Source organism: Pristis pectinata, chromosome 10 (genome assembly GCF_009764475.1).
Source record: "Pristis pectinata isolate sPriPec2 chromosome 10, sPriPec2.1.pri, whole genome shotgun sequence".
Classification (NCBI taxonomy): Eukaryota; Metazoa; Chordata; class Chondrichthyes; order Rhinopristiformes; family Pristidae; genus Pristis; species Pristis pectinata.
Window position 1 is genome coordinate 20,625,160 of NC_067414.1, and position 27,056 is coordinate 20,652,215.

At 40.9% G+C, this 27,056-nt stretch overlaps 1 protein-coding gene across 18 annotated transcripts in view; it reads right to left on the reverse strand.

Moving 5' to 3' along the window:
* The window catches only part of LOC127575471 (regulating synaptic membrane exocytosis protein 1-like), a 587,418-nt gene that overhangs the window by 164,892 nt on the left and 395,470 nt on the right, over positions 1-27,056 (reverse strand). For 17 of the 18 annotated variants that reach the window (XM_052025399.1, XM_052025392.1, XM_052025387.1 and 14 more), the window contains 3 exons: positions 20,865-20,936; positions 17,689-17,842; positions 17,271-17,396 (listed from right to left, as the gene is read on the reverse strand). In XM_052025399.1, coding sequence (XP_051881359.1) covers positions 17,271-17,396; positions 17,689-17,842; positions 20,865-20,936 — 352 coding nt within the window. The remainder of the gene's footprint in view (positions 1-17,270; positions 17,397-17,688; positions 17,843-20,864; positions 20,937-27,056) is intronic. The other variant, XM_052025385.1, reaches the window with a different exon arrangement.

The following is a 27,056-nucleotide window of genomic DNA, read 5'->3' on the forward strand; positions in this document are numbered from 1 at the left end:
TTGGCCCATATCCCTCTAAGCTCTGTCCCCGCATGTACCTATCCAAGTTCTTCTTAAATGATACTATTGTACCTGCCTCAGTCACTTCCTCTGGCAGCTCGTTCCATGTACTCACCATCCTCTGCGTGAAAAAGTTGCCCCTCAGGTCCCTTTTAAATCGTTTCCCTCTCACCCTAAATTTATGCCCCCTAGTTCTGGACTCCCCTGCCCTGGGGAAAAGACTGTTACCGTCCACCTTATCTATGGCTCTCATAATTTTAATCACTTCTATAAGGTTGCCCCTCATTCTCCTACATTCCAAGGAATAAAGACCTGGTCTGGCCAACAACTCCCTATAACTAAGGCCCTCTAATCCTGGCAACATCCTTGTAAACCTTTTCTACACTCTTTCCAGTTTAACCACATCATTCCTATTACAGGATGGTCAAAACTGTACACAGTACTCCAAGTGCGGCCTCACTAATGACTTGTATAACTGCAACATAACGTCCCAACTCCTATATTCAATGCCCTGACTGATGAAGGCCAGCGTGTTAAATGCCTTTTTCACCACCCTGTGTACCTGTGACGCTCCTTTCAACGAGCTATGCATGTCTACTCCAAGGTCCCTCTGTTCCATTACACTCCCTAGTGCCCTACCATTCACAGTATAATCCTATGCTGGTTTGACTTTCCAAAATGCATCACCTCACACTTATCTGTATTGAAATCCATTTGCCACTCTCAGCCCACTTCCCTAACTGATCAAGATCCCCCTATAATCTATGATAACTTTCTTCACTATTAATAACACCTCCTAATTTTGTGTCATCCACAAACTTACTGATTAAGCCTTGTGAATTCACATCCAAATCATTTATATAAATAAAAAATAACAAGTGTCCCAACACCGATCCCTGCAGCACACCACTTGATTCCATCAACCTCCATTCCAAGAAACAACGTTCAACCACCACCCTCTGCTTCGAACTCTGAGCCAATTTTGAATCCACTTGACTCAGTCTCCCTGGATTGCATGGGACCTAACCTTCCAGACTAGCCTACCATGCGGGACCTTGTCAAAGGCCTTGCTGAAGTCCAAATAGACAACATCCACTACCCTGCCCTCATCTACCTTTTTGGTTACCTCCTCAAAAAACTCTTTAAGGTTCATCAAGCATGACTTTCCACACACAAAGCCATGCTGACTCCTTCCAATCAGACTCTGTTTATCCAAATGCTGGTAGATCCTGTCCCTCAGAATTCCTGTCAGTAACTTCCCCACTACACTGATATCAGGCTGACTGGCCTGTAGTTCCCTGACTTGTTCTTGCTACCCTTCTTAAACAATGTAACAACATTAACCACCTTCCAGTCTTCAGGAACTTCACCAGTGGTTAATGATGAAGCAAATATCTCCGCAAGGACCTCTGCAATTTCTTCTCCAGCATCCCACAACGTTCGTGGATGCACTCGGTCAGGCCCTGGGGATTTATCCACTTTAATAGACTGTAAGGCTGCAAATACCTCCTCCCTGGTAATATGAATGTCCTCCAAAACATCTTCACTTATTTCCCTTCTCTTGAGCAACCATGATTATCTCCTCAGTAAATACAGAGGAGAAATATTCATTAAAAATCCCACCCATCTCCTGCGGCTCGAGACATAGGCAGCCCTTTAAGGGAACCTACCCTCTCCCTAGCCACCCTTTCACTCTTAATATAGCTATAGAACCTCTTGGGATTTTCCTTAGCCTGACCTGCCAGATCCATTTCATACCCTCTCTTTGCCCTCCTGATTTCCCCCTTAAGTGTATTCTTAATCCTTTTATAGTCATCAAGGGATTCACTCGTCCCCGACCTCCCAAACCCAATGCATGCCTCCTTCTTTGTCTTGACCAGAGCCTCAATATCTTTCATCAGCAAAGGTTCCCTAAACTTGCCAGGTTTACCTTTGACCCTAACAGGAACATGCTGCCCCTGGACTCTTGATACCACACTCTTGATATCACACTCTTACAAGCCTCCCATTTGCTATTCGTTCCTTTCCCTTCAAACAGGCTCACCCAATCAACCTCTGCTAGATCCTGCCTAATTCCCCCAAAATTAGCCCTGCTCCAGTTTAGGACCCTAACCTGTGGACCTGTCCTCTCCTTTTCTAAACTATCTTAAAACTAATAGAATTATGGTCACTAGAGCCAAAGTGCTTCCTGACTGCCACTTCAGTTACTTGCCCTGCCTCATTCCCTAAGAGGACATCCAGTATTGCACCCTCTCGAGTAGGGCCCGCTACATATTGACTCAGGAAATTTCCCTGGACACATTTCACAAATTCCACCCCATCCACCCTGGGTGACCCAGTCAATACCAGGGTAATTAACATCTCCCACTAATACAACCCTATTCTTTATACAACTATGAGCAATTTCTCTACACACCTGCTCAAGTTCCTGCTGACCATTGAGGTGTCTATAGTACAGCCTCACTAGAGTGACCCTCCCTTTTTTGTTTTTAAGTTCTACCCATATGGTCTCACTGGATGATCCCCCAAGAACGTTGTCTCCAAGCACTGCTGTTATGTCCTCCATTACCCCCTCCTCACTGACCTGTACCTCTGTCACACCTGTAGCATCTGTATCCTGGAACATTGAGCTGCCAGTCCTGCCCTTCTCTCAGCCATGTTTCCGTTATGGCTATAATATCCCAGTTTTCAGAACCAATCCACACTCATCCGCCTTACCTGTTAAACCTTGAGCATTGAAATAAATGCAGTTTAACTGGGTATTCCTTTCCTTGCCTTTACTGTGGCCCTGGCTATCCTGATTACTAAACTTGCTCTCTGCTACTGCTTTATCTCATGACGTGCTCCTGCTCAGAGTCCCACCCCCCTGCCAATCTAGTTTAAACTCTCCCGTGTAGCTTCAGCAAACTTCCCTGTAAGGATATTGGTTCCTCTTTGGTTCAAGTGCAACCCATTCCTCTTATACATTTGTGAAGTGTGTCTAGAAGAGATCCCAATGGTCTCTTGGTCAGGGGGGAGGCGGGGTGGGGAGGGGCCTTGACCTACTCCTGCTTCTACTTCTTATTCTATTATTACCTTCCCTTAATCTATCATCCTTGATGCCTCATCAAAGAATATAATATACTCAAACACAATTTGTCTTTAACAAATTCTTAAAGGCTCTCCTTGATTAACCTGCACCTTTCAAATTCAAACTTATTTCATCCCTGATAGTGCTTCCTAATAACTTCAATTCTATTTGACCATCTGGTCTGTGGCTTCTGTGCCTATCCCTCTCACTTTTCAAACAGTAAACAGTGGTGTAACATTTACTCGTCTCCAGTCTTCCAACACTCTTCCTGTGCCCAGTGAGGATTCAAAGATATCTCTACTATTTGTCCATTTCCTTCTTTAGGCAACCCAGAATGTGCCACTAGTTCAGAAGATCAAACAACTTTCAGTACTGTTAATACTTTTATTTTCTCTTCTCTATTTCTCTTCTTCATATATTGGCTCTCACATTATTCATTTCTTTTGCAAAGTATTCATCTGGTACTTCACCCACATCCTCTGAAGGATGTATCCCTTTGCATGGGTACAAATCTTCTATATTTTATGCATTTAAAAATGTTTTTGCAATCAACTTAGTTCAGCCTGCTTGCAATCCTTCAGTGCCTTACTGGTTAGAAACTGAATCTTTGTCAAAAGCCTCCTTTCTCTTTTTATTTTTAACTTTTATTAGCCTTGACATCAGATTTAGATACTCCATCACTGCTTTCTTCTTTTCTCATCAACTTGTGTTGGTGCCCCCCAAATCACAGGAAGCTGCTTTTCCTATTCCCAGCACTTTTCCCTTCCATAGATTCTGTTCTTTCTCAATAATTAATCCAAAAGTGAACTTGACTGCATCCATTGTCAGCGGTTTGATCTCCTTGCACACACATTCCCCAGCCTCTTTTCTCAGCACTAGATCCAACTCTAACAACTGGTGGGCAGCTTCATTTCAAAAGGAAATTAAACTGTTGTTGGAATGTTGGCCTCCTGCATTGATGGCATGTTGATTCAGAAATCCGAAACCAAAATACTGCAAATGCTGGAAATCTGATATAAAAACAGAGAATGCAGGAAATAACCCACATGAGTCCAGGCTATCTCTGCCAATTTGTGGGATACATGAAATAGTCCTTGTTTTAGTTCAACTCATGTCCCCCCATTCACCCCTTTTTCGAGTACATTTATGAAAGGATTGGTGCTGCTTCCTGCACTCAGGAAAATTTTATGAATTTTTGCTCCTAATTTCCAATCAGCTTGCACATCACATATGCATCTTCTCCCTTTCTCAACCTCCATCGTAGGAGAAAGGCAAGCCACACAATACAAGCCAGCAGACTCTCACAGCTGTCTCAACTGTACTTCCTCCCCAATCCATTCTCCCAGTTTCTCCATCTCCACTGCATCTGCTCTGACGACAACACTTTTGCCACCAGTGCAATTAAAATGTTTTCCTTTCTCCTGAACGGCAGCTTCTCCTCTACTATAGTTGGACAGGGTTTGCAACTGTGTCTGTTCCATTTCCCACAAATATGCTCTCACCTTCTCTCCTTCCACTCAGAGCAAGAATAGAGTTCCCGTCATTTTCCCCACCAACCTCCACATTCAATGGATCATCCTCTGTAAGTTCTGTCACCATCAACAAGATACCAGACACATCTTCCTTCCCTTTCAGATTATTTGAAGGAACCATTCATTCTGCGACTCCCTGGTCTGCTCTTTTGTCTCCATCAACCACTCCACTTTATGCAGCACCTTCCCACATAACTACAAGAGTTGCAACACTTGCCTTTTTAATCTCTTCCCTTTACACCAAACAGGGACCTAAACAGCTGTTCAAGGTGAAGAAATGATTCACTTACACTTCTATTTTAGCATATTGTGTTCGGTGCTCACAATGTGATCTTCTCCATTTGAGAGAAATCGAACACAGAACTTCTCTGGTCAGTCCATCAGGGTTTCCAGTAACCTGTTACTTTACCTCTCTGCACCACTCCAAACTCTGACTTTGATCTCACACTGTTCTCAGGGGCAAGAATGTAAGCTCGAGGACTAAAACCTCATTTTCTTCCCAGGCTCATTGCAACCTTCGATACTTAATATTGAATATGACAAATTCAGGCAACCAGCATTTCCAGTTTGTGTCAGCCATGGCCAGTTCTGGTGAAAGCTCAAAGATTAACTCAGCTTTTCCCCCACAGATACTGCCTACATAAATGAAAAACACGATGATGCTGGAGGAACTCAGCAGGCCAAGCAGCATCCATGGAGAAAAGCAGGCGGTCACTGTTTCGGGTCAGGACCCTTCTTCAATACTTCCAGCATTCTCTGTTTATTGCTTCTTTAGTGGTTTGTATTTCACAGTTCCAGCCTAATTGCCCTTGAGAAGGTGGTGGTGAACTGCATTCTTGAACCGCTGCAGTCCTTCAGGTGTGGGTACACCCACAATGCCGCTAGGAAGAGAGTTCCAGGATTTTGACCTAGCGAATGTGACGAAACGGTGATACATTTCCAAGTCAAGACAGTGCATGGCTTGGAGGGCAATTTCCAGGTGGTGGTTTCCCATGCCTTTGCTGCCCTTGTCCTTCTAGCTTGTGGGATTGGAAGGTGCTGTCCAAGTAGTCTTGGTGAGGTGCTGTAGTGCATCCTGTACATGGTACAAACTGCTGCTACTGTGCGTCAGTGGCAAAGTGTATGTATGGTTATGGATGTAGTGTTTATCAAGTGGGATGCTATGTCTTGCATGGTGTTAAGCTTTTTGAATTAGAATTTCTTCTCTCTCTCTCCACTCAATGAGTTCACTAGACTTATTATTCACTGAAGCCTGTTATACAGCACCATACCGAAAGCATCCTGGAAATACATGTTCGCAACATCGACTACTTTACCCTTTCTGTTATCTCATCAAAAGTTTTGATCACATTAATTAAACACAATTTGCCCTTAACAAGCCTGTGCTGGCTTGCCTTAATCAGACGATTAACCCTGTCCTGGATCAATGTTTCTGAAAGCTTTCCCAGCATTGAGGTTAAATTAACTGGCTCTGCTTTGCTTATTCTTACTCCATTTTTTGAATGAGAGAGTAACATTTGCCACTCTTTTGTCCTCTGGCACCACCTATATCCAAAGAGTATTGAAAGATTATGGTCAGTGCCCCATGATTTCCTCCCATACTTCCCTCAGAAAACAAAGATGCATCCCATCTGGCTCTGGTGACTTAGCTACTTTAAGTTCAGCCAACTTTTCCAATATCAGTGCTATCAAATTTTCATGTTATTATCCATCTCTTCCTTCACTATTATTTTGGAAGCACCCTCTTGCCTGGTGAAGACAGATGAAAGTATTTATCAGTTAGTATAGTAATTCTGCCCTCAGCATCTATGTTCAGGTTACCATTACTGTCCTTAGAGTCAGAGTAATACAGTATGTCAACAGGCCCTTCGGCCCAACTCATACATGCCAACTATGGTGCCCACCAAGCTAGTCCCATTTATCCATATTTGGCCATCTCCTCTATCTATATACTTATCCAAATGTCTTCTGAATGTTGCTATTGAACCTATCTCAACCACTTTACCTGTCAGCTCATTCCATATAAGCACCACCCTCCATGGCTTATCTTTGCTGCCCTTCTTAGATATTGGTACAACATTAGCCATTCACCAGTCTTCCAGACCTTCACCTGTGGCTAAAGTTGAATCAAATATCTTTGCAAGGGTCTCCACAATTTCTTCCCAAGCTTCCCACAAAGTCAAGGATGCACTCAGTCAGGACCTGGAGATTTATCCACTTTAATGCGTTTTAAGGCCGCCAATATCTCCTTCGGGTAATTCGTATGTGGTCCAAGACATCATCACTCATATCTCTCATTTCTTATGTATCCATCACTTTTTCCACAGTAAAAAGTGAAGAGAAATGTTCATTAAAAATCTTGCCCATCTCTTGTGGCTCTACATATAGACGGCCATGCTGATCTTTAAGGGGCCCTATTCTCTCCCTAGCCACCCTTCTACTCAGTATACCTGCAAGAATCTCTTGGGATTTCCCTTAACCCTGCCTGCCAGATCCAGCTCACACCCTCTTTTTGCCCAACTGATTTCCCTCTTTTCCTACACTTCATATAGCCATCAAGGGATCTGCTTGTTCCTGACTGGCTAAACCTAAAGTATACCTCCTTCTTTTATCAAGATATCATTATTAATTTCCCTGAGATCCCACCGATTCACGTCCTTTCCCATGGTGAAAAAAGACAACATATATTCGTTAAGGACCTCACCCATCTCACCAAAAGATGGCGCTGGAGTGTGGCGACTCATTGCAAGCTGCTCTCTACAGATCTACTCATTACTTCTATTATAATCATTCTACTCTTTTCAATCTAAATTTTATGTCTCTAAGAATTACTAATAATGTTCTTTTAAATTTTCTTACAGGCCTGGCGATCTACTGACCTCCAGGAGTGACTGATCTACCGACCTGACTCCCGGACCCAGATGGAAACGACCAGTGAGGCCCATCCACGTGGAAGCCTGCGCAGGGTGAATAGCCGACCCCACCAAGATCCGACTCCTGAACCCCACTGGAACAACCAACGCAGAGACCCGAGGATCTACCGGAGTGAAGACCCAACCAGCTTGTATTGTTTTACCTTGTATGACGTCAAAGCACTGTGTAATGAATTGATCTGTATGCAAGAAAAGTTTTTCACTGTACCTCGGTACGAGTGACAATAATAAACCAATTCCAAACTCCTATGGCTCCACACATAGATGACCTTGTTGATCTGTTGGCTTGTGATATACTTGTAGAAACTCTTTGGATTCTCCTTTACCTTATCTGCCAAAGCGACATCATGTCCCCTTTTTGCCCTCCTAATGTCTCTCTTAGGTGTGCTCCTATTGACTTGATCCCAGCTGCCCATACCTGACATATGCTTCCTTTTTCCTGACCAGATTCTCAATATCTCTCATCAACCAGGGTTCCCTAAACTTGCCAGCCTTACCATTCACCCTAGCAGGAATATGCTGTCCCTGAACTCTTGTTATCACACTTTTAAAAGCCTCCCACTTGCTATTTGTCCTTTTAACAGCAAACAGACTCACCCAGTTGACCTCTGTAGGATCCCGCCTAATGCCTCCAAAATTGGCCCTGCCCCACTTTAGGAACTGTGAACCCATCCTATCTTTCTCCATAACTATTTTTTTTTCCTTTCTCCATCATCCCTAAATACTTGGTAACCAGGAACATTAAGGACCAGTTGCTGGGCTTGTGCAGGTCATTCCTCTGTTAACAGATTTCACTCCTCCATATATCATCCTTTAACTATTTACATGCCTTTAGAACACTTTTTGATTGCTGCTTATGCTGGTACAATTCTTTTCTCATATGCTCCCTTTTCCACTCTTAATTCAGTTTTCATTTTCCCCCCGATTCTTTTGTAACCTGCCAGGCTCTTGCTGGTATTTATATGTTGTCATAAGCCACCTTATTGTTTTGCTTTATATTGTATATTTTGTTACGACAGAGAAAGCCATTTGACTAACTGAATCTACACCAGGTCTCAGTTTTGCCAGTAAACATTTGGTTTCAATATACCTAGGCCAAATCTACTCTCATCCCATTGAAATTGATCGTCCATCAATTAATTACTTTAACTTGGATTGCTCCTACCCTTTTCCTCCAGCTAACATAAATATAATGAAGTTATGACCCCAACAATGCAATTCAAGGTGAACAAATGAGCCACAGAACCACCTAGAATATAATTTCTCTCTTTAATGGTAATATTACTCTTCAGCATTACTGTTACCCCTCCCCACATAACATTATTCCCATCCTTTCCTTTCTCTATTATCGCTAAATACTTGGTAACCAGAAACATTAAGGGCCAATTCCTGGACTTGTGCAGGTCATTCCTCTATTAATGTAACCATGTTATAACCCCAACTCACGGTCTTCTAAAGCCACTGCTTGTCAATCTCTCTCTTTGCCTCTGATCTAATTGTTGCTTATTTCCGCCATTCTCTAAGTTGTCATACCTATCTAACTAGACAATAGACTCCCAACAGCACCAAACCGCTCAGTGAGAATACCGATAGACTTTACTCAGGTTAAAATTGTCCTTTTGGTACAGGTAAGACTTCCCCCAGAACCAGGGCAATGTCTCAAGAATCTGAACCTGTACCACCTCTCCATCCATGGACTTAACTGCACTCTCTTTCTAGTTCAGACAGTCAAACAACATGGAAACAAACCATTCAGCCCACCACGTCTATGCTGCCCATCAGGAACCTATCTGCATTAATCCTTTTTACCAGAACTTGGTCCGTAGCTTTCCATGCACTGGTGATTCAGGTGCTCGTCGTAAATGTGAGAGTGCCTTCCCACACTATCCACTCAGGCAGTGCATTTCAGATTCCATCCACTCTCTGGGTGAAAAAGTTCTTCCTCAGATCCCTCCTAAATTTCTTATCCCTCATCCTAAGCCTATGCCCTCTAGTTGCAGATACCTCTGTTATTGGGAATAGTTCCTACTATGTCCCTCATAATTTTGTAATTCTCTAACAGGTCCTCTCTCAGCCTCCTCCACTCCAAGGAAAACAAACCCAACCTATCAACTCTCTTCATAGTCAAACCACTTCATCCCAGGCAACATCCTGGTAAATACCCTCTGCACCTTTTCCAGTACAATCATGTCCTTCCTTTAATGTGAAGAGCTGTACAAAGTCCTCCAGCTGTCACCTAACCAATGTTTCATAAAGTTTTATAAAGGCAAATATCCAATATTTCTTTTTCACCACCTTATCTAAAAATCTGTCAGAGCCACAGCAATCTCCTCCCTTGCCTTCCCTTGCAGTTTGGGATACACCTCATCAGGCTTTGGAGATTTATCCACCTTTAATTCTGCTGAGCTATCTAATACCTCTTTCTTTTTAATGATAGTATGTTCTACAATTTCACTCCCTCACCTCAACATCAACAAAATCTTCTGGCTCTGTGCACAGATTGGGCCCCACTCATTCACTGGCTATCCTCTTGCCCTTAACATAGTTATAAAATGCTTTGAGATTTACCTTAATCTTGTCTGCCAGTGATATTTTATGCCCCCTCTCTGTCCTCCTCATCTTTTTTTTTAACTATCCTCCTATGCTTTCTATACCCCTGATGGGCACTACTGGTTTTGGCCAATCAATTTTAACTGTTAACTTAAGGTAAACTTAATAAGGTTGAAAGAGATGGTAAATGGAGAGTTTGGGGAGAGGGAGGTGATATTCTAGAGGATATTAGCATTGGGAAGGAGGAGGCGTTAGATATCTTGGAGTGACAAGATTTTAACATCTTCACTAGCCACAGGTGAGGTACCAGATGACTGGAAGATAGGAAATGTATTTTCTTTATTCAAGAAAGGCATTACGGTAGCTACAGGCCTGCCAGTCTTACATCAGTGATAGGAAAATTATTGGGAAAAATTATTGGGACAGGATTTGGGACATATTGGGACATGTAAATGTGGAAAGGCAAGAATTGTTTTGGGATACTCAACATGGTTTCGTTTCTTGGCAAATCCTGTCTCATTAACTTGATTGAATCTATTGAAGAAGTAACTAAGTATATTGCTGACGGCAGTGCATATATCTTGTCCATATGGACTTCAGTAAGGCCTTTGACAAGGCCCCCCATGGTACGCTGGCCCAGAAGATCAGAGCCCTGGAATCCAAGACAAGCTGGCAAATTGGATCCAAAACTAGCTTGATGATAGGAGGCAGAGGGTGGTGGTGGTGGTGGAGGGGGGCCTTTTCTGATTGGATGTCTGTAACCATAGATGTACCACAAGGATTGGTGTTGGCACCTTTGATGTTTGTGATATACATTAATGACCTAAATGTGAATGTAGGAGATATGATAAGTACATAACAAGATGATATAGATCAGCTGGAAACTTGGGTGGAGCAATGGCAGTTTGAATTTAATCCTGACAAGTTAAACTGATGCACTTTGGGAAGTCAAACAATGGTAGAATGTTCACAGTAAATGGTAGGCCCAGCATAGAACACAGAACAGCACAGGAACAGGCCCTTCAGCTCACGATGTTGTGCCAAACTAATTAAACTAGTAATTAAATGCCTAACTAAACCAATCCCTTCTGCCTACACAATGTTCATTTCCCTCCATTCTCTGCATCATCATGTGCCTAAGATCCTCTTAAATGCCTCTATTGTATTTGCCTCCACTATCACCCATGGCAGCGCATTCCAGGCACCCACCACTCTGTGTGTAAAAATTGCCCCGCACATCTCCTTTGAACTTACCCCCTCTCAACTTAAATGCATGCCCTCTAGTATTAGACATTTCGAACCTGGGAAAAAGATACCGCTGTCTATTCTATCTATGCCTCCCATAATCATATAAGCATCTATCAGGTCTTCCCTCAGCCTCCGCCACTCCAGAGAAAACAACCCAAGTTTGTCTAACCTCTCTTTATAGCACATGCCTTCTAGTCCATGCACCATCCTAGTAAACCTCTTCTGCACCAGAATTGAATGCAATACTCCAGATGCAGCCTAACCAGAGTTTTACAAAGCTGCAACATAACTTCCTGACTCTTGAACTCAATGCCTTGACTAATAAAGACAAGCATATCATATGCCTTCTTTACCACCCTAACCCTGTGCAGCCACTTTAAGGAAGGTAAAGACTTGGATCCTAAGATCCCTCTGACATCAACACTGTTAAGGGTCCTGTCATTAGAAGTCCACAGGTTTTTGAAAGTGGCAGCACAGGTGAATAAGGTGGTGAAGAAGGCATTTGGGATGTTTGCCTTCATCAGCTCTGACACAGAATTTAAGAGCAGGGGTGCCATGTTTCAACTTTACAAATCAGTGTTTAGACCACACCTGGGAGTATTGCGTGCAGTTCCGGTCGGTTTCGGAAGGATGTGATTAGGCTGGAGAGAGTGCTGAGGATGTTGCCTGGAGCATTTCAGTTTTAAGGAGAGAATGGATAGGTTGAGTTTGTTAATCCTGGAGTGGAGGAGGCCGGGAGGTGACCTGATAGATGAATATAAAATTATGAGAGTAGATAGCAAAAATCTTTTTCCTATTATGGGGCTGTCCAAAATAAGTGAGCACAGGTATAATATGAGATGTAGGAGATTTAAAGGTGATCTGAGGAGGATTTTTTTAAAACACAGGAAGTGGTTGGAATCTGAAATACACTGCTTGAGGAGGTGGTGGAGTCAGATACGCTCACAACACTTAAGTATAAAGAAAATCACTAGAATCACCAAGACATTGAAAGCCACGGACCAAATGCGGGTAAGTGGGATTAGTGTAGATAAATACTATGGTTGGAATGGACAAGGAGGGGCAAAGAACCTGTTTTTGTACTGTACGAGTCCATGACTTAAATGAAATAATATACACTCACCCTCAATTACTCACCAAAGCCCGCATTCTGAGATTGCTGCAGACAATCGCTGTGCAAAACCACATTGTAGGTTTCTCTGCCTCCCTTTCTATACGATGAAACAGTTCTCATCCAGGCAGCTGAACGATATTCACAGTACTCTTTATACTCACTCACACCTGGCATGGAGACTAATCCCAAGAACACCACATCTGCTCCCCCTCTGTGCTCTCCTCTGCTCTCTGGCTCCTCAACCATGTGCTCACTACTTTGTGCCCACCTCACCTCCCCCTTTTTGTCCACCTATCACTGGTCTGCTTCTCCCTCCTATATATTGGCCTTCCCCTTTTCCAATCTTCAGACCTGAAGAAGGGTCCTGACTCGAAACATTGACCGCCTGCTTTTCTCCACGGATGCTGCCTGGCCTGCTGAGTTCCTCCAGCATCATCATGTTTCTCATCTAGATTCCAGCATCTGCAGTCCTTTGTTTCTCTAACACCACACCTGAATCCTGCTCTTCAGAACACAGAACAGTACAGCACAGGAACAGGCCCTATGGCCCATGATGTTGTGCTGAACTAATTATTCTAATGATGCCTAATTACACTAATCTCTTCTGTCTGCACATGGTCCATATCCCTCCATTCTCTGCATATTCACCTGCCTATCTAAGAGCCTTTTAAATGCGTCTATTGTATTTGCCTCCACTACCACCCTTAGCAGCGCATTCCAGACACCCACCACTCTGGACAAAAAACTTGCCCCGCACATCTCTTTTGAACTTTCCCCCTCTCACCTTAAATGCATGCCCTGGGAAAAAGATACTGGATGTTTAACTATGCCTCTCATAATCTTATAAACTTTTGTCAGGTCTCCCCTCAGCCTCTGCTGCACCAGAGAAAACAACCCAGGTTTGTCCAACCTCTCCTTATGGCACATGCTCTCTAATCCAGGCAACATCCTGGTAAACTTCTTCTGCACCCTCTCCAAAGCTTCCACATCCTTCCTATAATGGGGCGACCAGAAATGAATCATCTTTTGCACGCACGCACATTTCCGCCCACTCCATTTACCCAATCTCAGCCTGTCGACATACCTTTTGTAGTTTATTTATGGAAATATCCAAGCAATATGCAGTGGGATGGCCTGGAGGAGATGAATGACCTCTCCATGGCTGTATATTCTTAAGTTTCCAACCTATTAGCTGTGGTTTCCACCTCCCATTGACAGCTCTGCAGACAAGTTTTCCACAAGGGGAATGGCCTCACAGGTTCTCTGAAAGGTTCCATTTTCCATTGAAATCACATCAGGTGCCACTAACAGGTCACATATGGCTTTACAAACTCTGAATACCAACATTTACATTGGATTCCATATGCTGGCAGATAGAATAGAATGGCTTCAAAAATGCCGCTCATTCCCCCTAGCTGTTTCTCGTAGATAGGGGGTAGTGATGAGCTGCTGAAGGGGAGGGTGCTCATACACAAGGTTAAAAGGCGCAATCTCTCTTCCCTGTTTCACCCATCACACATTCCAACCAGACCCTGACTTCTCACAGTGCTTCTCACAGCTCCAGCAACCTTTGGTCATCAGCTGCAAGCAGCTCAGCACTCAAAGCATGGGAGCAAACTTCCACCCTTAATTAAAGGTGGCAATAAACTTTCTGTCCCTTCTCTCAAATACCCCAATGCAAGCTGCCATTAAAGTGTGGCCACCACAGACCTGGAGGGTTGATACAGCAGGAGTTAATACCTAGGCCTTGCCCTCCTTGTCTTCAGAAAAGTACACCAGAATAGAATGATTAATTGTTACCATGAATTGGTACCTAAGAAAGATAAGGTAACGTGCCTTAATGACTACTGCCAGGTGAGTCTGACATCCATCATCATGAAGTGTTTCGAGAGGCTGGTCATGGCACACATCAACTCCAGCCTCCCAGATAACTTCAACCCATTGCAATTCACCTATCGCCAAAACAGGTCATGGTGGATGTCATCTCCCCAGCTCTACACTCATCTCTGGAGCATCTGGATAGTAAAGACACCTACGTTAGGGTATTTTTTATTGACTACAGCTCCACCTTCAATTGTATAATTCCAAGCACTCATCTCCAAACTCCTAGACGTGGGATTCAACACCTCCCTTTGCAACTAGATCCTTGACTTCCTGACCAACAGACCGCAATCAGCAAGGATAGGCAGCAACACCTCCAGCACGATTATCCTCAACACTGGTGCCCCACAAGGCTGTGTCCTCAGCCACCTACTCTACTCCCTATGCACTCACAACTGTGTGGCCAGATTCTGCTCTAACTCCATCTACAAGTCTACAAGAAGCTGCAGAGAGTTGTGGACATAGCTCAGCACATCGTGGAAACCAGCCTCCTCCTGATGGACTCTGTCTACACTTCTCGCTGCCTCGGTAAAGCAGCCAACATAACTAAAGACCCCACACACCCTGGATATTCTCTCTTCTTCCTCCTTCCATCAGGCAGAAGATACAAAAGCCTGGAAGTTCATATCACCAGGGTCAAGGACAGTTTTTATCGCCCTGTTAGACTATTGGACGGTCCCCAAGTACGATAGATGGACTCTTGACCTCGTTATGGCCTTGCAGCTTATTGTCTGTGCCTGCGCTGCACTTTCTCTGTAACTGTAACATTTCATTCTACAGTCTGTTATTTGTTTTCCCTTCTACTACCTCAATGCACTGATGTGATGAAATGATCTGTATGGATGGCATACAAAACAAAGTTTTTCACTGTACCTCGGTACATTTGACAATAATAAACCAATTTATAATCAATTGCGCAAAGTGGCAGAAGGGGAACTTAGAATTTTCTTGATTAAGAAAATTCTAAGTCCTGATGAAGGGTCTCGGCTCAAAACATCGATTGTTCATTTCCCTCCATGGATGCTGCCTGACCTGCTGAGTTCCTCTCGCACTGTGTGTGTGTTGCTCCAGATTTCCAGCATCTGCAGCCTCTCATGTTAGAATTTTCTTGCTGTGATTTGTATTCTGTTTCTAATATGATCCATGTAACCCTTGCTGGTCATAACCTCCTTCCTTTCAATTTGAGACAGGTTTTAGTGACTAATATTTCCCAGTTCTACATTTTAATGATCCTTTTGTTGATTCACCCACTTACTGAAATCATCTTCAAAGTAGAGGTGACATTTGCAGTCATTAGTATTTGTCAGATACAGAGGTCACACACCAAGCCATAGTGTAGTTTGTTTAGGAGAGTCCCTGGCTTTAGGTCCAGACCACGTCAGTCTTGTCAGCTAAGGATAATAACCTCTGTTAACTTCATTTTGGGAAAAGGCAGGAATGGCAATCTAGGTTGTTGTTCTTATTCTTCGCATCGTCACTCCTGCTGTACGTGACAAGATTGAGAACAGCTTCAGCTCTCAAATACATTGGGGGTTTTGGAAAGTGTATGGCTTTGGTATACTGAGTCCAGTAAGCAGCAATATCTCAGGGAATGAGGATGAGAAAGGCATTACTGAATTCCACTTTAGCAGATGTGAAAGTGAGTGAAAAGCTTTACAGATGAGACCAGGCAGTCTCCCCAAAAGCTTGAGGAAAGGAGGTTATCTGAGACATCTCTAGGGTGGTTTCAACACATTAGGATCTCGTACCAAATTAAAGGAAAACATAACACTTTCAAGAAAATGTCTTAAAGAGATACACTTGCACCCCACGTTAAAAAATCAGCATCTGCACTTTTTCAGTGAGGCTCCTATATGGAGAGCAAAGGTTTCTAATCCAGGACATCAGTGTGGATACAAGCAGCAAAGAGAGAAAATAAATCAAGAGGTGAAGGTTATTGCAGATCAAAGGAGAAAGAGAAAACAGAGGTTGAGAAGATGCATCATAGGTTTGAGGTTTCAGAAGAAAATAAAATAGGTGATGGCATGTCAAATGTGCAAGTTTAGATTTTTCCTCATTCATCAATGAAAAAAAAAGTATTTGTGATGTGCACTGCCAAAATTGTAAGTTGTTGAGTAACTCAGGCATTTTATACCTAATCACGACAGTGCAATGGGATATCCTGGACTTTCCGAAATAATGAGGCTGATAATTTATCTCCTGCAAGAATAGCATTCATGGACACAGAAAGAAGCAGGAAATGACGATAAAGGAATTTAAGTCAAATGAAATACAATGAGCTAAACAAAGAAATGGAAAGAAAGGTTGGATGAAAAAAAAAGAAAGAGACAGAAAGGAAGTGGAAGGAAAAATAACCTAATTTAAAGAATCTCTTGGATAAACTCAGTGTGAGTGGGGGTCCCACAGGTTATGTTCTCCCTTATATTGTTCAATACTAACTTTCTGTGCTTGTTCAATTAACTTTAACCACAATTTCCTGAAACCCAGTAAGAAACTGACTGTGCCCCTCCATTTCCATGAGGCTCCTAATGGAATGTCCCTGATCATTTGGGAATTTGTGGCAATTTGCATTATGCCATTTTCTTTCTCACCTCTCTTTTAAACATACTAGTAATTAACTGCATTAACTTGTCATTATTTTACCAGCAAATCATTGCCCATTGCGTGCTAAATCTTAATTTTGATGTGGTTAAGAACGCTGACCAGTTGAGACTCAGAACATAAGTCAGATGGTGTATGTAGAACTCAGAACAAACAGTTCAGAGGTGAAGTGGCCTTGGAGTAATTCAGCTGGTAAATAATTCAGTCACATCTTATAATATTGGAGAGATGAAGTTTTAGATCAGTGGAATTACTTACAAACACCATTAAAATGAAAACTATCACAAAATGTTGATCAAGATGCTGAACAAGAGGAACAGGAGAATTGATGAACACTGTACCTGTCTCTTTCATATGCGTAATGAGTGTCTATGTCCCGGGGCCTGCGCTCGATGGGACTGCGTGAGACAGCTTGGTATCGGGTGGGAGAGCGAGACCGTCGATTCTGATGGATTTCATCTAGACTCCTATGAGGAAAGATCTATAGTTTAGTTGAGGATTGTCAAGACTACACTTCAAGTGGAAAATTTCTCTCAAAATCTTTCATCTCAAGAGAAAACAATTTAGTGCAATTTAGAGCACTAAACCCAGTATTGGTCATCAAACTGTCTTTTTCTCCAATGATTTTGAAATTCTACAAAAGAAATTGTAGTTTTCCAACAAAACAGATTGACAGATTTGCAAAACAAAGGTTTTATATGATATTTCCTGTCCATAGTTTAAAAAAAATGAAACTAGCAGCAAGAACAAGAAACACACCTCTGTAGTGGGACACTGGGTAATCGTGACCGGGTCCTGCCCTGGTCGTCACCACGGTGAGGAGAGACAGAACGTGAACGATGATGCGGGCTTCTCTGCTGATCTGGTACTGTTAGTGTACTTGCTCTACTTTCTCTACTGCTAACCCTATAATCTGTTGGTTAAGATGCCAAAAATAAAAGTACAATGTAAGTTTTAATATTTGTATGCAAGAACATTAATCTATACGAGCAATGCTGCAACTGTAAAGATGAACTTCAATGAAACAAGAAATTAAAAGCGTGATTCCATGCCAACAGCATTTTCACCCTCTCTTTAGCTCATCACGTTTAAATCATGAGATGTTCCTTGAAGTGCATGCAAACAAAACAACCTTTATCCAAATTAGATTGTCAAGGGGCTGGCCTAGTTGTGTGACATTTATTATGCACTATTATGATTAAAAACAATTGGAAAGCCATCAGCTTGGACACATGGACAAGTCCAGAGGCCATGCAAATGTCTACATTAGGTTAAAGCAAAGCCATGCGGGTTGCAGTCAACTGGAAATTTTGTGTCTATGACTATGTGCTGTTCTATAGCACTTCACCTGTGGAGCTCAAGCAGGAAGGCACTTAGGGAACAAGTGGAATCCAAGCATTTATTGAAAAGTGTACAAATATCATCTGCTCCATAAAAGTACATAACTGATCTTGTCTGACAGTTTATTTGTTCAAACAGCCTCAGATAGTACAGGCAAGCCACAAGGATAGCATTATTGCACTGTTAGAACATGGCCATTGACTCCGTCACAAAGTAGCATTCGTTCCAACCAGAGTCTTAGATGTTATAAAATGCAATTTATTTTGAGAAGCATTAAGTGAACATAACATAGAAAATAAATGAGTACAATATTTCTCTTCTGTCAGACAGAAGTGGCATAAGCCAGCACTAATTCCAAAATACTGAGAGTGTGAGTACAGAAACTTCACTCCTTAATTTTGTTTGCCAGCCAATTAAATGGGAAGACATGCAAAGACACGTTACCAAGCAACTTCCTCAGCAATCAAAATCAATGACTCTTAAATTATTCATTCTCTCTTTTGAAATTTAGAGCATTGGATTTTAAGCATTTCCCAATAATTAAGATTTTACTATGAAATGCACCTCATTTTTTATGAAACAGATTGTGACATGGAGTTCCAAAGTTGAGTTCTTTGGTGAAGAGAAAACATGAGAAGTTTTCAAAATGGTGAGGGAAGTTAATCTGGATAGACTTCTCAGTCCGTTCAAGGATTGATAGGACAAGCAAGGCAAGCCAACATAAGGTAAAAATTGAAGGAGACTGGATAGCCTTGATTTTCCAATTAGTTTTATTCTATAAATAAATGAGTTGGTATTAACATTTTAACAATGAGGACCAGAACACTTAGGCTAATCTATTTAGACAAAGAGTAACAAACTTGTAAAATGAGCAATTCAGCAAGACCATTGAGCCAGACATAGTCAAAAAGCATTGAGATTAGATTATGGAAATTGAAAGGATTAAGGGATGCTGTGAGAAGACAAGTAAATGGGGCTGATGTATAAAAAAGGCAACTTTGTTTGGCATTTTCATTTACAACCCTTCATTTTTTTTTAACTTCTTCATGTTTTACTTGGTGATTTGTTGATCTCTATTCTCACTGTGCAGAAAAATGTCAAATGTTCTCCCCGCACTCCTTGCATTGATCACATATGGAGTAGGGCACAGAGGGGGATACCGGAAGACTCAAGCATAAAACAAAAATCAATTCCTTAAAATGGGAATTAATGAAAAGTAAAACATATTATAAAGCAGAATATTTAGATTGTTTTTATTCTTTAATCTAAAGATTACTTTTATGCAGAATTTAATTGCAGAATTATCTTGGGATTGATTTCGTCTGGTCGAATGCCTAGCCCCCCTCTCCCTATTGTAACTGCCAGGGCAAACGAGTAAATTGAGAGAAGCCTTAAGATCTAAAGGTTTAACCTAATAAATTCCATCCAATTGTCTATTCAAATGTCACTTTACAGCATTGTTTTGGTTTGAGGCATGGTGCCTCTTCTACTTCCAATGTGGATTACTAGTTTTATTGGTGGTACTTTTCAATTTCTGTGTACAAATGATTGAATAAATTTTATAAAGAAAGGATAGCACAGTTAATTTGAGTTTTATTTAGTTGTGAGCACTTGTCATTTCCTTCCCAAATAGATTTTTTTAAATCAAAAACTAAATTAGACCCAAAGTTTTCTTATTATAAACAATCTTACTGTTTGTTCATAGCTGTTACAAATTGAAGACAAATCATAACCGAAAAATCAGCAAGTCCAATTACATGTTTTCAAAATTCAGAACTTTGTAAACAAGTTTGATTTAACTGAATATACAACTCTGTTATTGCACTAAGTTATTCTATAACAACTTTACAATTTTCTTTCATGGGACATTTAGTGAGTCATGTGGTCAGGGATAACAGGTTGCAGAATCAGGGCTATAATACTCCACCTCAAACCCAAGTCTCTATCTAATTATGTGCATAACCTAAGTGCATAATTATGACTGCTCATTTTGTGTGTAATGCCCTGTGAAGATGCCCTGAGTTCCTTCTTGGACATAAAGTTAAACAAACCCAAAACAGCAGTTTATTTTTATGTTGTTCACTTGTAGATTCATATTGGCCACTGTGCTGAACATTGTGTTTAATCAGATTTGAAACGATTTAGCTGTTTTATTTAAATCTGAATTTACGTCAGTTCATGCCTTATAAAATGTTATTATGACATGATCATTGTACTCATGCAACTAATCTGGAAGTTGACCTAAAGAATTCTTTCTTTAATACTCATTACTGTAATAATCAAATTTAATTGATTTAGTCATTTGTGCACCTCCAAAGGTATCTTTAAAAGCAAAATCCACCATCTTCACATTGTGAAATAAATGCTTCTTAAGTAGTAAATTTAACAGAATGATTATTATTGCTTGTATATATGAAGTCTAGCTAACAAAGGTGTGCTTTCACATATCTAATTACAAATATTTATCATGGCTGGCAGATGGATGTTATCTGCTTCTTGAAATATTATTGACCTCCTGCTAGAGCCCCACATCAAAAGCAATTCTAAATGCAGATAGCATTCATAGATTAGAGCATAATCTGCCACCCACCCACCTGCTGAGACCACTCCAATACCATCATCAACATCATAATCTGAGATGTCACTATCACTGATTCGCTGAGATCCTGGTTAGTGATGGAACAAACAGACAAAACAACTGTGTGCGTGGACTCATTAACATTTACGGTAGTTACTTTAAAATCAGAAATGCTTTAAAGAATAAACATGTTAAATGAGTAAGCAACCTAGAAAACTAGAAACTGTTGAGTTATTCTACACTTTTAGCAACACAGTATGTTATTGGGCTCTCTTTAACACAGAATAAATCAGTTTAAATGAAACAAATAAGAGACAAGTATTTAGCCAATTGTGGTATTTCACTTCGTAAACTGAAATTAAGAAAAAAATAATTAAACTTTAACCATAACATGACAAATGACCAACAACATTCCTACTGCAGAGCCTTACCCACTGGGTGAGTGTGCTGGGAAACTGTGTCATGCTCAGGTGTGCACAACTCAAGATTTTTCATCCACTTATCATGTAAAAATACACATACAAATTCCCAATATGCGGCAGCAGTAAGCAAGGCTCCATGGCAGGACAGTACACTGTGAAATGTACTCTAACACCCGAGATATCTTTTAATTTTGCGTTTGTTTCATGAGACTGATGATTAATAATAGCAGAATTACACAGCATGCTGAGACAGCTGAATGAATCAAAACAAATAACAAATGGATCAAATTCTTGACAAAATTTGGGTTCGATGTTCTTTATGGATATTTTGAATTATTATTATTTTGTTATAATGATTATAGTTCATATATTATTAGTACAATGCCTTTTTAAAATTTAAACTATTATAGCAGCTTCATATTGGGAGTGGCACTTGTGCTGCACATGAAAAAACAGCAAGTCTGGAAATGCACAGAAATCAGTTTGTGGCGGGACAATGGGAATGGGTAACCTTTCAATATTAATGTATCCTTTACTCTCAGATCCGGAATGACCTGCTGGGGATTTCCATTATTTCCCATTTTAGTTTCCCATTTTGGGTAATTAAACTTCCCTCAAGGTGCAGTGGAACACAGTTTTGTACCATATAAATATTTAGCATGCTCTTTACGGTTACTTGGTGACATTTCTGATGTATTCCAGATATGATTAGGCAGGGTGAACATCGTTTCATGAAAGGGAAAACATTTTTGAGAAATCTGACAGATGTTTTTCCAGGATGTAAATTGCAGGACTTATAAACCAGAACTACTGTGCTGATGCACTGAAAAATATTTTCAAAATTCAGAACTTTGAGGAAATTTGATTTCACTAAAGTTATAACTCAAGCTACCCTGTTAAGTTATTCCTTACACTGATTATCTGGATTTTAAAGAGGTATTTGATAAGTTATCACGCAAAATTTTGGGTACATAAAATAAGCACTCATGAGTTAGGGATAATGAAGACTGGGTAAAATGGCAGAAAACAGAGTAGGAATAAACTGGTCATTTTCAGTTTTACAGGTTGTGCTGGTGAGGTTCCCTAAGGAAATCACAGTATCACAGTCCAATGTTCCCCATTGGACATCACAGTAGCACTGCAGTTCGTGCAGCTGACTCATAGTTCCAGTGATGCAAGTTTGATCCTAACCTCCAGTGCTGTCTGTGTGCACATTCCCCTGGTAACCGCATGGGTTTCCCCAAGTGCTCCACTTTCCTCCCACATCCCAAAGATGAGCTGGTTGTCAGGTTAACAGACTTCTGTAAATCACCCCTTGCATATTGTCTGATGGGAGAACAGGGGTGAGTTAAAGGACAAGTAGAGGGAATAGGTTACAGGTAAATACATGGGAGAATAAGATTGATGGGATTGCTCTGCAAGCCAGCATAGACTCGATGAGCTGAATAGCCTCTCTCTATGTTGTAAGGAAATATAAAAAGCAATTATAAAAAATAAAGTATGAAAATATGACCCTTAACAATATGCAGCAATATTAATGACTTTGATGAATAAAAGATGTGGAAAATCAAAGGTGGAAAATTAAGGAGGACACAATGATTCTGTTGAGGGCTGTAGTATCAAGAGCTTTATGTCACAGAAGAATGCTATTAGAATGACTGTGCCTTGGCTTCGAAGGAACTTTTTAAAAAATGTATGTGTTTTACAGGATATGAGCATTGGCAACAAAGTCAGCCTTAATTGCCTTCAAAGAGATGGTCATGGGGCTATTGTTACAGACTAGGTGAATGTTCCTTTAAGATAGAGCTAGTAGTCTGTGTGTGTGTGTGTGTGTGTGTGTGTGTGTGTGTGTGTGTGTGTGTGTGTGTGTGTGTGTGTGTGTGTGTGTGTGTGTGGCGTGCTTACGTCAACAGAAGATAAAGGACGTAATGACGTTGTTGAAGAAGTCAGTCAAAGTCAGTCAGAGGAGAGAGAGAAAAGAGAGAGAGACACCAGCCTGCTAGTTTTCTCTATCGATGGATGAGAAACAATAACTGTGTTTGTTACTACAATCCACATATGGAAATTGGGAGTAATCTGGTGGAGTTCACTTTGTTGCTGACCTGTGGAGGGAAACAGATATTTGTGTGGACGACCACGATTCGGATGCTTTTCGGGGTGAGGAAGTCACTACCGAGTAAACACTGGGGTGTCGTTTGGGTTCCATCGTGGAACATTTGGATTTTGTAATTACTCTCTCTATGTTCTCTACATCTACGTTTTAACTTCAGAGAACGGTGGTTGTTGAAGAAGCCTTTGCTCATGTTTCACCTTATGTCTTGCTGAACTGAACTTTAAGAGCCATTCCTGGACTTGGAGTTGGGACTTTGCCACACACACACACGACGAGTTTAGTTTTTGGGGTTAGTGTTCAAGGTTTAACATTTTTTTTACTTCTAACATACTAACATTTTTACTTTTATTTTTCTTATTATCATAAGTAGTTATTAATAAAGTAGTTTTTAACACTGAATCATGACTCAGTGTGTTTCTTTTGTTGCTGGTTCATAACACTATCCAGACCTACAGCATGGAAGTAGGTGCTTTGGTCCACCAAGTCCACACACCGACCATCTACATTAATCCTACATTAATCCCATTTTTTCCTTCTCCCCACTTTCTCATCCACTTCTCCCAGATTCTGTCACTCACCTACACACTAGTGGCAATTGACAGTTGCCAATTAACCTCCCAATTCTCACATTTTTGGGATGTTGGAGGAAACTGGAGCAGCTGGAGGAAAATCACGTTATCCCAGGGAGAACATGCAAACTGCGCAGAAGAGCTGCCTTCTTAGACCACTGTCGTCAAGCAGGGTGCTTTTCACCATGAAGATTAATTGCACTTTCCATCTTTTTAAACACTAACACGGAATCATTCCAGCACAATGGAATCATTTGATTCACTTTCCCTTCAGCCTTGTAAGTTACTTTCGCTCAAGTTGGTATCCATTTTCCAGAAAAGCAGTGGGTTCCAGATAATGACCAAATTCTGATCATGGAAGTTAGTCCTCAAATCCCTCCAGATCTTTTGCCATCACTTTTAATCTGCGTCCCTTGATTCTTGACCCTGATCAAAACAACTTCACTCCATTTCTAATGTAAACATGAATCAGGAGTAGAAGCCAGCTGTCAAGATCTTCTGTGTTTCAACCAATCCCTCCTCAATCTTCCAGACCCATCTAGATTTAGTACATCTATATTAAATCCCTTCTCAAATAATGCTACTCCAAGGAGAATAACCCCAGATTCTCTAGCATTACATTGCAGCATAAACCTGTCATCCCTGGAACCATCCAGTAAATTTCAATTGCCCTCTTCCAAGGATCTTCATAGCCTCTCTAAAGCTTGGTGACCCAAAGTGGATGCATAAAACCTGAATTGGTTGCTTTTTAAAGGCTTAACATGACCTCTTTGGTTTTGTTCACTATGTATCTATGAAGCTCAGAATTCCAGATCCTTTACTGAATATTTTCTCAACATTTCTTGCCTGCTTTGCAGCTTTATGCACACAAAGTCCCTCACTTCCTCTACACCTTTCAGAACTCTGCCACTTATCATATATAGTCTCCCCTTGTTCTTTCTACCAAAGATCATGCGTTTCTGTATTAAATTTCTCAGCTGGTTGTCTGCCCATCCTGCCAGGAAGTCATTTGGTTTTGCTACCACCAGGGACAAGCGGTTAGCACGACGCTATTACAGCGCCAGTGATCAGGGTTTGATTCCCGCCGCTGTCTGTAAGGAGTTTGTACATTCTCCCGTGTCTGCGTGGGTTTCCTCCGGGTGCTCCGGTTTCCTCCTACATTGCAAAGACATACGGGTAGGTTAATTTGGGTTTAAAATGGGTGGCACGGACTCGTTGGGCTGAAAGGGCCTATTACCGTGCTGTAAATAAAATTTAAAAAAATTTTTTTAAAAATGAGTACCAAGATCCCCTTGCTCCTCTTAGTATTCTATCATTTTCTGTGTGTTCCCTTATCTTGTCTGCTCTTCAAATGCACAACCTCACACTTGGCTGGACTAACTTCTATTTGCTACTTCAGTGCCCAGCTAACCAGTCAATTCATATTTTCTTGCAATCCACAACTTTCTTCCTCATTCCAGTTTTGATATCATCTACAAACTTTTAGTTACATTTAAATATAAATCACTAAACTATACCATGAAAAGCAAGGGAGGAATTGGGATTATGGTTGACTAGACTGTTTCTAATAGGGTTCTGTGTCATGCAGAACCCTACTAGAAACAGCCTAGTCAAGCATAATCCCAATGCTTTTTGCGATCAAGTCACTCTGTGGGCTTTTAGTTTCTTGTCAAATACCTTGGTAAAATTCATATAGACCACATCAAAAGAACTGGTCTCATCAAAAGAACTGGCCTCTTTTTTGCCTCATCAAAAAATAGCAGAAGTATCTAAATGGCCTTGGTTTAGGCTAATGGGTAAGGCGATTAGAGGGGGAGTGAGCAGGAATTTTTCACCCAGAGGGTTGTTGGAATCTGGAATACATTGCCTGAGGGAGTGATGCAAGAAGTTACTCCCATGACATTTAATAAGTATGTAAAAATGCACTTGAATCACCACGGTATAGAAGGCTGTAGACCAATGCTGGCAAATGGGAATTAGTGTACATAGGAACTTGATAGTTAGCATAGACATGGTGGGCTCAGGACTTGTTTTGGTGTTGTATGACTCCATAACTCTAAATTTAAATGTCAATCAGACAAAATCTTATTTTAACAAGTCCATGCTGACTAGCCCTGTTGAATCTATGCTTTAGATACAGGAGAATTAATTAGGTGGCAATGGATTCTAATGTGGGACTAACTGAGGCCACTTTCATTTTTCAGCCAGTGAGATCAATAGATTTTTGGATGCTAAAGGAATCAGGATATTGAGATGAGGAGGGCAAGTGAGTTTGAGGTAGGAGAACATCTCACTGAATGGCAGAGTAGGCCTGAGGAGTGTCCCACACCTGCTTCTACTTCTAGTGATCTTGCATCATTTATGCAATCTATTATCTTGAAAAATCAAAAACAAACCTGCAGATGCTGGAAATCTGAAATAAAAATCTACTACCTCAAAATTTGGACTATGGATAACAAAAAAAACTTGAATCAAGCTGGTTGTCAGCATCCCCAGTGACATTCTATGTATGCTATACATGCTGCCAAACAAATTTCTGTAGTGAAATTGTGGAACATCCATTGTGTCATATATACTAGGAGCCTGGACTTTCCTTTTCAAATTCAAATATTAGTAATCTTAAAGTCTGTTAGTTATTTAAAATAGATTAATTTAGCCTGGATTAATCTGTGAAACAGTCATGCTAAAGTTATCCTCCAGAAAAAACAAAGAAGACTTCACAAATAAATACGGTCAGAAGATCTCAAATAGGAATTGAAAGGCTGCCATCCACCAGTCTAAAGGAAGCTAGGGGTTGGAATCAGAATTAATTGGTATTTTAAAAGCAGCTAATCTAGGGAAGATTCCTGAGGAAAGTAAAATGGTTACACCATTACTGTAAAAGGATTAAGGGGTACATCTGTGATTTAATAAGTAGACACCTGTTATGGATAATTTACAGGTATTCAGGAAAATGACTTCTAGTTAACTGCCTGAACTTTTTTTTGATGACATCACTGAAACAATAAGTGATAAAAATTATATCATACACTTGGATTTTTGGATTTCAAAATACGTCAATGGAAAAAAAATTAATGTAAGAAAATAGGATAAGGCACAGAATG